General features: G+C 48.6%; 1 protein-coding gene across 1 annotated transcript in view; it reads right to left on the reverse strand.

Annotated features, from left to right (window-relative positions):
* ALG13 (ALG13 UDP-N-acetylglucosaminyltransferase subunit) overlaps positions 1–12,825 on the reverse strand; it is a 33,969-nt gene extending 21,144 nt beyond the window's left edge. Inside the window, exons 1-9 of the mRNA XM_054075847.1 lie at positions 12,623–12,825; positions 11,760–11,916; positions 10,572–10,710; positions 8,829–8,930; positions 5,798–5,957; positions 4,573–4,656; positions 3,566–3,616; positions 2,773–2,819; positions 1,762–1,834 (exon numbers count right to left, since the gene is read on the reverse strand). Of these exons, the coding sequence (XP_053931822.1) occupies positions 1,762–1,834; positions 2,773–2,819; positions 3,566–3,616; positions 4,573–4,656; positions 5,798–5,957; positions 8,829–8,930; positions 10,572–10,710; positions 11,760–11,916; positions 12,623–12,703 (894 nt within the window). The 5' untranslated portion in view covers positions 12,704–12,825. The remainder of the gene's footprint in view (positions 1–1,761; positions 1,835–2,772; positions 2,820–3,565; positions 3,617–4,572; positions 4,657–5,797; positions 5,958–8,828; positions 8,931–10,571; positions 10,711–11,759; positions 11,917–12,622) is intronic.
* Positions 12,826–14,296: the final 1,471 nt, after the last annotated feature.

The following is a 14,296-nucleotide window of genomic DNA, read 5'->3' on the forward strand; positions in this document are numbered from 1 at the left end:
GAGGGAAAAAAAAAGAAATGCTTTAAGACTGGAATGATGTAAACCTCTAACTCTTTCTGGTTTATATCCTAGCTCAAGACTAGGTTATTCTTTCATTCTACAGTCACTTCACATCAAGAAAATAATAAATATTCTTTATATAAATTTGAAAAAGCTACAGAATTAGCTTAAAATTGAATCCTATGCAAGGTCGCTAAGTTAGTCAAAGAAAAATGATTATTTTGCACATAATGCTGTATTAAACACGAAATAAGAGCTTGTTTCCAGCTTACCTCCAAAACTACCAATTGCTCAAGAGGTAAAATAAATACAAGCAATTAAATAAATACACCTTTCCCTTAGGGACAGGAGCATCTAGTTATAAGCCCTCAAAAAAACCTTTGTTTTCAATAAGCAATATCATGCTGCCTTTTGGAAAAGATGCATGCTTTCTGTAACATGTGTTGATACACTGAGTAAACTTATACCATCAAGCTCCATCTTGGCACATGACCACAGCCAGCTGCAGTTGTCAGAAGCCCTCAGGCAGCTGTCAGCACACTGCTAGCAAGGATGCTTCCCAGGGAATCAGCAGGAGCTGGGATGCCAAGACTCTTAATCCAGTGTGCACTCTGTCTTCTGCCAGCACAAGCTCTCATCTCACACTGAGAATGAGCAACACCAGAAAGAGCTGCCACCTGTACCTGCAATCTAGGGACAGACAGCTGCCAACACTTAACAAGAGCTCTGCCGATAAAGCTTTTGAGGACAAACACATACTTTGCCCAAGCAGCTTAATTTTTAAGGTTAGCTCATTTTAGAATTGGATTAAGCTACACAGGAAGCTACATAGAAGAAGTGCATGTAAACACAGACAGTAACACTAATCAACGAAGGACAGCTGCAGCAGTACAGATTTCAGAGCGATTAGCCACTCCAGTACATATAATAGCCCAAACTAAAATCCATACCACAGCACCTTCATTGGCATCACGCCTGATCTAGCCACATAATTGTGTAGGCACATTTACATGACTGCAGGAAAAACAAGAGGGTTCAGATGGGAGTTAATACAGAGTATTCCTCCATCTTCCTTCCTTTTGCGCCTAGCAGTAATTTTTGTGCCTAGCAGTAATTTTTGTGCAGATAAGCTGTTCCATTACGTCCCATTCTTAAGTGGGCTCAATTTGTACGCCACAAAAATGAATCAGTTTAATAAAGCAATCCATTCCCATTCACTCCCTCTTTTTAGGAAGAAAATATGCACACCTCATCTGATTTCAGGAAGAGACATACTGGGGGTGGGAGAAAACACCTTCTCTTTGCCACTACAATAAACATATCTTGTTCTGCTCCTCAACTCGACCCAGGTATTTCATTCTACCTTGTCAGATCAGTCAAGTTCCCACTGAGAAGCGTTTTTACCCAAAGAAGTTTCAGAAACGTAAAAGAATATTTGGGAATTACGTCATTACCTCTTCCTGCCAAAAATCAAGCCTCTTTCCAATAATGAGGTGAAGTAACAAAAAAGGACCGGCAGGGGAAGAGCACACAATCCCTCCCCTCAGATGGGAAGCAAAGCTACTATAATTGAATGAACTATTGTCAAATACTATGCTTTTTCCCCACTAGCTAAAGTCAGCTTTGGGGTTTTGTTCAGGTATGCAAGCTCACTGGAGTTACAAGAGCTTGATTCCAAGGGGAAGCTTTTGCAACTAAGCAGAACTGGAGGTTAACTAGGAGTTGGAGGTAGGGGTAGAAAACTGCCTCACTTCTCCTCACCTTGTCTTCAAAGCCATTGTCCGTAGCATAAGTGGGTGGCTTTCCAGGGTACCGGTACAGAATAAAGTCTCGCCTAGGTAAGAAGAGGAAAAAAAAGACTTCAAAGAGCACACTTTTATTAGAACCATGTTGTGAAGAAGTTTGCAGGGATCCACTTAGTGATTCCACTGTTGGAGTATAGAAAAACTAAATGGAATACTTTTCCCGATGAATGAATGCCACCACACATCAACATCCCCCACCCCAACAGAAAAGAAATTATCTGAGAAAGACCATTGTATTTGACCACTGATTAGGTCCATATGCTTATGGCAGGGTGCTTAAACATTGAGACAGTCTAAGTGATTTAGTCACCCTGTGAAACAACTGGAGCCTCACAGAGGAACTAGTTAACTCTCAACAAAACTTCAGTTTGTTCCTTTAGCCCTGGAACAGAACAAGCCTGTAAAATGAAGGAAGGTTCATCCTTCTACCACCAGAGCACCGGGCCACTTGCTACAAGACAGCAGCATTTTTAGCAGAGCAGAGCAGCACCTGTGCATGCTTACCTCACCTCTGAAATAAATAGTGTTTACACATCAAGTAAGGTAAGTGCTCCTCACTAACGCAGCTTTCAAGAACACCTGCATGAGTTTTAAACACCTGCATGAGTTTTAGTCACACTTATAGCTACCAGACAGTGTTTCCACCACAAGGCACCTTATTTCCTCCCCCCTCCATTTTTTCATCCTTCAGCCACTAGAAGGTAACACTTGACTTCAGAGTTTAACATTAGCAAAAAGATGACAAATAAACATTGCTGGAAACTGACCCTTCCCTCAATCCACACTGAGGGCAGGGGCTGCAATGGCACCTGTTACATGAGAGTTTAATAACACTGTTAGGGCAGCATTTCCCACCACCTTCCAAATATCAACAAATCTCAGCAACAAACAACTGAAAAGTTCTGGGGACAGAACCCAAACACCATCAAGTCCAAAACAAAGTGAAACTTAAAAAAGAGACACTTACTTGTACATCATTGATAAGGCACTCATTTCCAGCTGGCCAGCGCTTTCCTATACAAGATTAGGAGATTACATGAGGTAGCAGAACTGTTTATAACCAAGAGCTCTACTCTTGCTTTCCATAGTGTTAAAATACCCAACAAAACTAATCAGTTTTTTTCTTTTTAAAACAATCAATGCTTTGAAAGTTGAGGCATTAGTATTTCCAGGGGAATAAAAAGAACCTTGCAACATGGGACAGCCACAATTACCAAGCTGAGTAAGGAGTTAGTTCTGGCAGCAACTCTTAAACGCATCACTCACGATACATTTTTAAAATTAAAACCACTAACACTACATTTGTTTCAGAGACTACTACATTCACTATACTTCTTGTTGTAAGCTTAAACAAACAGAAGTCTGAACTCTAGCGTTCCAAGCTGGAGGTAAAGGAAAAATCAAGGGATTGAAACATGTGATAAACATTTGAGGTGAGGTACCCTTCGTATCTTTTTATTTTTCCTTCTTAGATAAGAACTGCAATTATGAATAAGGCCCACAAGAGGCCTCAGCTTTACTGTCCGGTCTGCATAGATTGCTCCTTTGTACAAACACAAATTCCCCACTAAATCTGATATTGTTTATACACATGAATACTCAGAACAAACTCACAGTATTACCTATGCAAATGAGACCCCAGGATTGGAGTCTCTCTAAAACAACCCCCCAAACCACCACATTTTAACTATCACCCAATTGCTTTCCTGTTCTAGTCACCTCAAATTTTAACCCCTTAACAAGTATTATATCAGTCTTACCTTTGGATCTCCTAGTCTCTCAAGGTATTTCTCAAATGATCCTTCCACATACTTTCAACAAAACAAAGAGGAGAACATAAATATAAAAACTTAATCAGTTGGAAAGCAGAGTTAAACCTAAACACTAAACGACACATTACCAGCTGTTGAACGGCAGGGGAAAGGGGCCACAGACACCAAATTTGGGACTAGTCTGCCAATTACTATCATTTTGGGGTTCTGAAGGGCTGTGGTCTGACTTGGGGCATGACTTCAGCTGTTCCCTGCCTTGGAGCACCGGAATGATTTCAGGTACCAACGTGGAAATACCATTACTCAGTATTGAGCAAAACTCAGTAGCTCAACTCTCCTCTAGAGCAGATTAAGCACTTGTGTGATTTCAGGGGGAAAAAAAAATCCAAAACACACAACATGAGCTCCTGCCAAACACCCACACACTACAGAAAAGACCACGTACGCCTGCACCCACGCAAACCACACATGAACCCAACCGAAAAAAAAAAAACCAAACAACCGAAATCGTGACTTTATGCAATGATTAAACACACTCTGGAGTTTCACAGAATCATAGAAAGGTTTGGGTTGGAAGGCACCTTAAAGATAATACGGTTCCACCTCCCTGGCCACGGGCAAGTTTTCCCCACCATCTTTTAATATTAATTTCTTACTTCAAAATCCTACATATTTCCTATCTACTAAAATCTGCAATGGTTGCTCCACAGAAAATACACTACAGAAATAACTGTCACCCTACTGGTTAATTGGGTATTAGAAACTTGCTCGATTTCAGCAATCCTAGAACTATAAAGTCAAAAAGAACTTGTGAGCTTGCAAATCAAATAAGGCAAGCAAGAAATCACCCTACCATTTCTCTTCTCTTCCATGCACCAAGCCTGGCAAACCAGGAGGTGTTTAGTGTGTACGTTGATGTGGGAATGCACATGACCGCATCACATGCTGCTCCCTAACTACATGTGCACAGCTGCCTAACGCACACAACTACTTACAGAGTCAAACTTATGCTGGTGTTGCCTCATGAACAAGACGCAAGCTTTTCTGATTTCTATGTGATGAATTTGAGATGAAAACAGCTGAAAAAGAAAATAATAAAGGCTACAAAAGAATGAAGGAGAAAAATTCACAATTTAACTTTACTCATCGCTTACAGAGCTAGAGCACCGCGCAGCGACACAATGAAATCACTTGACCCAATGTAGAATGAGTCACAGAACACAATACGGAGAGAAAGCTCTGAGAAGGCCACTTGGGGCAGGAGCCAGGAGCCCCTCAAGGATGGGATGGAGGGGGGAAAGGGGCAAAAGCCCCCCAAGGATGGGATTGCGGAGGGAGTAAGGGGGAAGGATCCCCCCAAGGATGGGATTGTGGAGAGGGTAAGGGGGAAGGAGCCCCCCAAGGATGGGATTGCGGAGGGGGTAAGGGGGAAGGAGCCCCCCAAGGATGGGATTGCGGAGGGGGTAAGGGGGAAGGAGCCCCCCAAGGATGGGATTGCGGAGGGGGTAAGGGGGACGGAGCCCCCCAAGGATGGGATTGCGGAGGGGGTAAGGGGGAAGGAGCCCCCCAAGGATGGGATTGCGGAGGGGGTAAGGGGGAAGGAGCCCCCCAAGGATGGGATTGCGGAGGGGGTAAGGGGGAAGGAGCCCCCCAAGGATGGGATTGCGGAGGGGGTAAGGCGGCAGGAGCCCTGCAAGGATGGGATGGGGGAGGAAAGGGGGCAGGAGCTCCCCAAGGACGGGATGGGGGTGAGGAAGGGCGGCAGGAGCTCCCCAAGGACCGGATGGGGGTGAGGAAACGGGGCAGGAGCCCCCCAAGAACGGGATAAGGGTGAGCAAAGGGGGCAGGAGCCCCACAAGGATGGGATGGGTGTGAGGAAAGGCAGCAGGAGCTCCCCAAGGACGGGATGGGGGTGAGGAAAGGGGGCAGGAGCCCCCCAAGGACCGGATGGGGGTGAGGAAAGGGGGCAGGAGCCCCCCAAGGACCGGATGGGGGTGAGGAAAGGGGGCAGGAGCCCCCCAAGGACCGGATGGGGGTGAGGAAAGGGGGCAGGAGCCCCCCAAGGATGGGATGGGGGTGAGGAAAGGGGGCAGGAGCTCCCCAAGGATGGGATGGAGAACGGGGCAGGAGGGCTCTGACCGTCCCCTCGCTGCGGGGAGGGCTCCGTCCGAGCCCCCCAGTCCCAGCCCGAGGTAGGGACGGTGCGTCCCCGCCGCCCACCTGCTCCGAGACGGCTCGGAAGAGGCAGGAGGCGTCCTTGGCCGTCATCTTGCGGTACAGCCCGAGGCTGCCCAGATACTCGTCCATGGCCACCTCGCTGAAGGACTTCTGCCCGAAGTACTTCTTCCAGCCCTTGTGCATCGTTCTCGGGAGGGAACGCCTGCGGCGGGAGAAGCAGCGATGGGGGGGGAGGGAGGGGACCGAGGGGGCAGCTCCCAGGGCAGAGAGGGGGCTGCGGTGGAGCTGCGCGGGGCTGCGGTGGGGCTGAGGGCAGCGATGGGGCTGAGGGCAGCGATGGGGCTGAGCTGAGGGCAGAGAGGGGGCTGCGCTGAGGGCTGCTCGCAGGGCAGAAAAGGGGCTGAGCCTGGGGGCTGAGCTGAGGGCAGAGATCGGGCTGCGCGGGGCTGAGCCGGGTCTGCGCTGGGTGCCGAGGGGAGGGCAGAGATGAAGGCAGAGCTGTGGCTGCTCGCGGGGGCCGGAGTGAGGGCAGAGCTGGGACTGCACGCGGGCGCTGCTCTAATGAGGCGCCGCGCCCACCTGCGCCCCCGCCCCGCCCCGGCTCCGCTATCGCACCCGCCGCAGCCATTTTAAGGGGTGCGCCCCCCCCCCCCACCTGCCCCGCTGCCCCCCGGGGGTCGCCCTGCAGCCCCCTTCCCCAGAGCCCCGCGCCGGCTGTTAGCGGAGGGGCGCCGCCGTTCCTCGGGTACTGCACGTCGTGGCTCTCCTTGGTGAGGTTTGCGGGGAGGTTCGAGCATCGTGCGAGGAGCAGCTGCACGAGGACCACTCGCTTCCATCGCCTGAGAGAGACGCGAAGATCTAGAGGAAAAAAATGTCGCTGTTCTTGTGATACACGAGCTCAGTTTATTTGTGCTATAAATAAAAGTAGATCTTGATAGAGTAGATGCATTTCTTGGCATTCTTGTCTGAAGAGATCAGAGAAGGGGCTCCCTGGGAGTTAAATCATAGAATCGTAGGATGGTTTGGGTTGGAAGGGACCTTAAAGCCCATCCAGTTCCAACTCTCCCAGTGGGATCAAGTTGCTCAAAGCCCCATCCAACGTGGACTTGAACCCCTCCAGGGATGGGGCAGTCATCCCAGCTTCCCTGGGAACCTGGGCCAGGGCCTCACCACCCTCATGGTGAAGAAATTCCTCATGTCCAGTCTAAATCTGCCCCTCTCCAGTTTATACCTGTTCCCCCTCATCCTGTCACCACAAGCCTTTGTGAACAGTCCCTCTCCAGCTTTTTTGTAGCCCCTTCAGGTACTGGAAGGTCGCTATAAGGTCTCCTCGGAGCCTTCTCCTCTCCAGGCTGAACAAGCCCAACTCCCTCAGCCTGTCCACATATGGGAAGTGCTCCAGCCTTCCAGCTTTTTTGCTGGAGGTGCTTGCAAGTGTGGATAAGTTGGGGAAGCATCAGTTAGGTGGTTATGCAGAACTGCTGGGACATCGCCACATGCTCTGGGATGGAGAGAAGCTGCTAGCTTTGAGATAACATCAGCTCTGTAAGTGTTATTAATGATGTTTGCAGAGCCATAACATCGTGGTGTCCCTAATAAAGTATTTGGGGATCAGCAAAAATCACTCTTGCAGCATCACTTATCCCATGGATCACCCATGTGCTCCATTGGATTATAACACCCCTATGGACAATTAAACTTGCTGGTAAAAACCACACTTGGATATCACGTGCACCCAGTCAGGAGTTTCTTGTTCTTGTTTTAAGCCATAGCAACAAAAACCCTCAAACACATAGAAGTATTCACAGGAAGGACAATTAGCACCAACTATGTACTTGTACAGTTCTGGAGTATTACAGACCAATCACAGAATGTCCTGAGCTGGAAGGGACACCCAAGGGAGCCCAATTCCTATTCCCGCAAGGGACAACCCCAATGTTCACCCTGTGTGTCTGAGGGCATTGGCCAAACGCTTCTGGAATATTGTAAGGCTCGGCGCTGTGACTGCTTCCCAGGGAAGCTGTACCAGTGCTCCACCACCCTTTGGGTGAAGAACCTTTTCCTAATGTCCAACCTAACCCTCCCCTGGGACATCTTCCTGCCATTCCCTTGGATCTTGACATTGGTTGCCAGAGAGAAGAGCTGAGCGCCTGCTCCTCCTCCTCCACTTGTGAGGAAACTGCAGAGCATGACAAGGTCTCCCCTCAGCCTCCTCCAGGCTGCACAGACCAAGAACAAACAGCCTGCATTAACATTTTCAACTTTAAACCCGCCTTGTTTTCAAAAATATTTACTTAAAACAAATTGATGGTAGCATCAACACGGTTGATAATTTGAATGCTTTAAATATGGAGATTCAATCAGCACCAAGTGGGAAACAGTGCACTTTACAGAAGTCCAAAATAAGTAATGATAGGTAAGACCGTATGAATGGATAGACTGTATTTCAGCTCCATTCCTCTCCTATACACCATGTTTTACTTTGGGAATAAATCACCCACACCCGGCAGCTGATGGACACTTTGGCAGCAGGCTTGCAGCTTTTGACTTTCCCCACCCAGAATCACCACATGCCCCTTTCTTTCCTCTATAAAGAGGCTTCAATCTCTCACTTTTAAAATTCTCTTTTTGGTGCTTCTGGAAACCCATGAAATGACAGCTAAGGCATCAGTTTCTTTGCAGGACATCACAGGAATATCTACGACAACTGATTTCCACTGGTACTAGGCATGTATGGTCAAGAGACCACTGTGTATATGCCATGCTTGTTAAGAAGTAATTTAGCTTCTCCTCCTCACTGAATTACCAACTCAGTGCAGATTTTGTTAGGTAAATATCTGTCTGTGTCCAAGAAGCTAGACAGTGACTTGTTAGCACTGTACTCTTCTAAGCATAAAGCTACATGACTTTAAACTGATGCTAAATACGAAGCCATTTGTATCAGTTCATATTTGCAGGCATTTTCTTTGCAGCTTTGTCCCAGTTGGTGGTCTCCTAAGTATGGAAGGCCTCACTATCAGAGGAGAAAGGTCTTTTTCTGATATATTTATTCCTCTGTACTGTTTATCGAAACCCAACAACTTCATCCAAGAACAAAGCAAACTTTTCTGGCTGTCCAGGAGGAAAAGGTTTCAAAGTTGACAAGTCCATCGACTCCAGCGTCTCCACAAGAGTGCTGTAAAAATAGACCAAAACCAAAAATTAGCAAAAAGAATCCACCCCAAAGGCAAATGTTTTCTTCATAAAATTTTCTTTGTTTTCATACATACATAATTCTTTAGCACAGAAACAAAAGTAAGGATATGTATTAGAAGGAAGAGACCCCACAAACCAGCAGGCCCCAACCATCACTGGCTCGCAGGCAGCATTGCTGAGAATTCACTTCAACTGTTGCCACAGCTTGCACAGACAATCTCAGCTCTAGCTTTTTAACCTTCTGTGGTTGCAGCTTTGGGAGACTGAACAAGATCTGAAGATCTTCACCATAAATCTTACCAGGAAATTCATCCTATTTGAACACATGGCATAGTTCTCCACTTAACCCAGTTAAATAGATTTGTTACTTGCTATTATCAGACAGTAAACAAGGCTCAACTGCTAGGCACTATTCAGCAAAAAGAAATAAAAATTCCTTCAGCTGTCAGAAGCACTGAGGTAGTAAGTTACAGAAACTTGCCCAATATTAAATGAGTGACAGTTTTTTTCAGAAGTCTCTTCTGAAATATAAGCAATCCTATTTGCAGGGCAAAGGAACAACACACAAACTAAATAATAGGAGTTGTATTTCCTCTGCCTTCAATTTAGAAGTCATCTGTTATTTATAGAGCGCAATCAAGCATAAATAATCTTAAGGAAAAAAAACAGTAAGATATGGCCAAAACAAGAGAGCTAATGAAACTAACAGGAGCCAGGATGAAGTAAAACAGGAGGAGCTGATTTTATGTTGGCACTGCTTTTTTGGGGGGTTGTCTGGTGGTTTGTTTTGGTTTTTTATTGCTGAAGTGACAGGCAGTAGATCTATGAAACTCCTTGTCAGAGGATGTGGTGGATTCAGGAAGTTTGGTTGGAAGACAGAGGCATTGAAAAGTTGCTAACCAGACAGCATCTGATTTAGGAATCCCCCCCGAATCAAGTACTTAAGAGCATTAGAGAGAAAGTAATGAAAGGAAATACCTTATGTTCTTGCTCTGTTTCCACTTTCAGCTGAGCATTTGCATATGGCTACTAAAACACGATACTGAGTTACTCCCAATCCATATCAGTAAGGCCATTCTTATCCTTTGTCCCTAATACTCCAGATAATTTCAACTTTATTATGTCACTACATCTATACAGTCAACTTTAGTGCCCTTTACAAGGCAAGTCCATAGAGCAAAATCATGAAATGGAGTCCTGAGCCCGCAAGGAACAATTTATTCCTTATAGCTCATGGTTACAAACTGATGGTCTAGGTTGTAGTGTTTCTAGACTTGGAAAAAGAATCCAACAATCAGTGAGAAAGAGCAGAGAAAGACAGAAGCTGTTGGGTGCCTCTAGGCTGCTACTTGACTGTTCAAAATTCAACCACTACTATTAGGTTTAAATCGCTCTTCTTTCAATCTGAATCCATTCGGATTGAACAGATTTAAAAGGAGTAATGTTCAAAAGGCTTTATAAGTTTGGTAAATTAGCACCTAATATTAATCTATCTTGCAGACAGATGCTTTTTACAGAGAAGGACGTAAATTGTCTTGTTCCACTTGATACTGTAACAACACACCCAAGGATGGTGCCAAACACTGCCCGCTCAGACAGGACAGCCGCAGCAGCTCCATACCTGCAGCTACAGCAGAGGACGTGCCCATCTCTGTGGAGCTGTTTTGCCAGTTCAAGCTGATGGTTGTCCATCAGCTTTTCGTTCGTTACTACTATTAGTGGTTTTCCTTCTTCTAGAGTCTCCAGACAGCTACCTGCACCTACGGGAGAAACAAAACACACAGAGAGTTTTTGCTGTGATAGGTGAAACCTCATCCCACTTGCTCTCAGGACACGGGAGACTCCTGATAGTGAACATTTAACCATTCAGCTCCAGCTGCGGACCTGGACATTCACTGTCAGCCCTCTGTAGAGAAGCAGCCTCCCTCCAGCTGACTCATCATAGAACCATAGAATGTCCTCAGTTGGAAGGGATCCACAAGGGTCATTGAATGGTTTGGGTTGGAAGGAATCTTGAAGTCCATCCAGTTCCAACCCCCCTGCCATGAGCAGGGACACCTCCCACTGGACCAGGCTGCTCAAGGCCCCATCCAACCTGGCCTTGAATACCTCACGGATGGGGCAGCCACAACTTCTCTGAACAACCTGTGCCAGTGCCTCACAACCCTCATCATGAAGAATTTCTTCCTAATGTCTCACCTAAATCTTTCCCCTTTCAATTTAAAGCCATTCCCCCTCGTCCTATCACTGCATGCCCTTGCAAGAAGTCCCTCCCCAGCTTTCTTGCGGGTTCCTTTCAGGTCCGGGAAGGCTGCTATAAGGTCTCCCTGGAGCCTTCTCTTCTCCAGGCTGAACAACCCCAATTCTCTCAGCCTGTCCTCGTATGGGAGGTGTTCCAGCCCTTGGATCATCTTTGTGTCCTCCTCTGGCCCACTCCAACAATTCCATTTTCTTCTTATGTTGAGGATACCAGAACTGGACACAGTACTCCATGTGGGGTCTGACAAGAGCAGAATAGAGGGGGAGAATCACCTCCCTCACCCTGCGAGTCCAACTCCTGTCCCTGCACAATGCCAAACATTCACCTGCTGCGTCTGAGAGTGTTGGCTAAATGTTTCTGGAATATTGTCAGGCTCAGCACAGTCACTACTTCCCTGGGGAGCTGTTCCAGTGCTCCACCACCCTCTGGGTGAAGAAAGTTTTCCTAATGTCCAACCTAACCCTCCCTAGCACATTTGCCATTCCCTCGGGTCCTAAACTTTCACTCCTGCTGGTAGGAGAGCCGTTGGGAGAACAGACGGGGCTCTACCTGCATGACTGATAACCAGGTCCGCACTCCGCAGGTCCTCGGCCAGGGAGTCCTTGAAGCGGAACGCTTCCACAGGCAGCGCTGGGGTGCTGGTCGGTTCCATCGCTCCACGCCCCACCTGAAGCACCAGCTTCCCATAGCCACGGCTCTGCAGCACCTGTGGGGAGGAGAGGAAGGGATGGTGAACAGGGTGTGCGGAGACACCAGCAACTGCTCTGCTACCTCGGCACTGGGCCAATGCAGTCAGACCATCGCCCCAGCAGCCTCCATTGATACAAGAAGTAGTTACTATTACAAAAAGTGGAATATTTTGATTTAAACTAAGGTAGAGCTACATTCATCCAAGCAACTGTATTTTTTTAAAGTTTGGCAATACATCTCTCTGATAGCACTTTACTTATCAGGTGTTTATTAAAATAGTCCTTTTCCATACACAGTTGCGTCTTGCGTTCAGTATGATCTGTGCCGAACAGAAGTAAACACTTCTGTTTGGAGTTTCTCCCTATCTTAAAAGGAAGGTCAGGCAGAGACCTTAAGCCAGCTCCACATCAGCAAGAGTTCTTAATGTTATGAAGTTCATAATAACATTAATTCTCGGAAAGTAACAGAATATGCATAAGAGTTCTGGGAAAACGCATACATATGCCTGTGAGTGGGGAATCCATCCTGTTCCAGCTCTTGTCTCACGATCTTGTGGGATCGCTGGATCCGTGTTGCCCAGCCCTGATAACGGATGCTCGCTTTCTAAAGCTCCAAAACGAGACTCAGAGCTGATTTGCCGGCACTTTCGGTATCACCCGAATGCCCCATTCCCCCCCATCTCCCGCCCCGCGGCCGGGCTCTCTCCGCCTCCTCCTCCTGACCTGCCGCGCCGCCGGGGAGCAGACGGTGGCGATGAGGTCGTCGAAGCTGGTGGTACCCACGGTGACGAACACGGACTTCATGGCGCATCTGATGGGGCAGAAGAGGGGCGCGGAAGAGCCGCCAAAGCGCGCCGCTCACCGCCCGCCGCTGGGCGGCTCACAATGGCGGCCGCGACGCTGCCACCCCGCCCCCTCCCCACCAGACCACGCCCCCAGGACACGCCGTCATACGACAGCACGCCCCTCGCGCAAGACCACGCCCCTCATAGCCACCCTCGTCCAACCCGACCACGCCCCTCTGCTCGAGGCCACGCCCCCGGCCGCCCCACCTCGAGGTCACCACCTTGAGGCCGCGCCCACTCAAGAACAAAAGCCGTCATCGAGGCTTCGCCCTTCCCATCGAGACCACGCCCGCCCAGCCCTCCTCGAAGTGACGCCCCCTCGAGGCCACACCCCATCTAGGCCACTCCCCCTCCCAGCGAGACCACGCCCTCTCAAGGAGACACCTCTCGCTCCAGACCACTCCCCTCCCATAAAAGCCACGCCCCCTCCCTCGAAGCATCGCACCCTCATTGAGATCCCCCTCCTCGATGCACCTCCTTCACGTCGAGGCCCCGCCCTCTCATATGGACCCCTCCCCTTTGCCTCGAAGCTCCGCCTCTTCACCTCGAGACCACAGCCCCTCACAGAAATCCCGCCCCTTCGCCCCGATTCCCCGTCCCCTCACAGAGACCCCGCCCCTTACCTAGAGGCCCCGCCCCCTCACCGAGGCCCCACCCACTCTCCTCGAGGCCCCGCCCCCTCACAGAGACACCCCCCCCCGCCTTTTGTCTCAAGACACCGCCCCTTCGCCTTCAGTCCCCGCCCCTTCGCCTTGAGGCCCCGCCCCCTCGCTCCTCGGGCGCGCGGCGCGGTGCCCCCCCTCCCCCCCCATGGCTGGTGACAGTCGCTCCGTGCGGGGGCGGTGCCGCTCCGTTCACCCTCAGCGTTTCATCCTCCTTTGAGCAAAAGCCTGTCGGCTCCCTGTGGAGCGGGGTGCCAAGAGCCAGGGAGAGCGTGGGGATGAGAAACGTGCTAAACCACCTAAAATCAATCGTAAAGGGGAAGTTTCCGGTAAATCTGTTATTTCGGGTACGTCCCCTTTTGTGATGAACCCCCGGGATAGGGGGGAGGGGTAGGAAAGAGAGCATTTTGGTGTCCAAAAAATGCAAACATGAACTCTGTCAGCTCAGCCCTGTCTGCTGAGGGCTGGGAGTCGCCCCAGCTGCTTGCTTTCTTAACTGCAGGTGTAACACTGTAACGAAGGAAGAAATGATTTGTTACACGTTGCTAACCTGTTAGTTATTTGAATACTATGCATAGTTCTTGTGATTTTAGAATTAAAATGTAGGATTACCTTGAATAATAACTTTTAGCTAGCCTGTGCCTGGATACTTGTGCTTAAATAAGGCATTTTAGCAAGGCTGCAGTTGGAAAGAATGGGAAAGAATGTGACTGTATCTAATTAAGCTAGATAACAAGCACAGTGATAAGAAGAACCAGCTAGGGCCAGATGCAGTCTTGAATAGGTGCCCAAGGAGCCTAAGAGCGAGCGCAAGAAGGAGGGTTGAAAAGTTCAACTGTGAGGAAGATCTACGGCCTTCATCCTGAGACTCCTGAAGAAGACCCCCAGAG

Source organism: Cuculus canorus, chromosome 10 (genome assembly GCF_017976375.1).
Source record: "Cuculus canorus isolate bCucCan1 chromosome 10, bCucCan1.pri, whole genome shotgun sequence".
Lineage (NCBI taxonomy): Eukaryota > Metazoa > Chordata > Aves > Cuculiformes > Cuculidae > Cuculus > Cuculus canorus.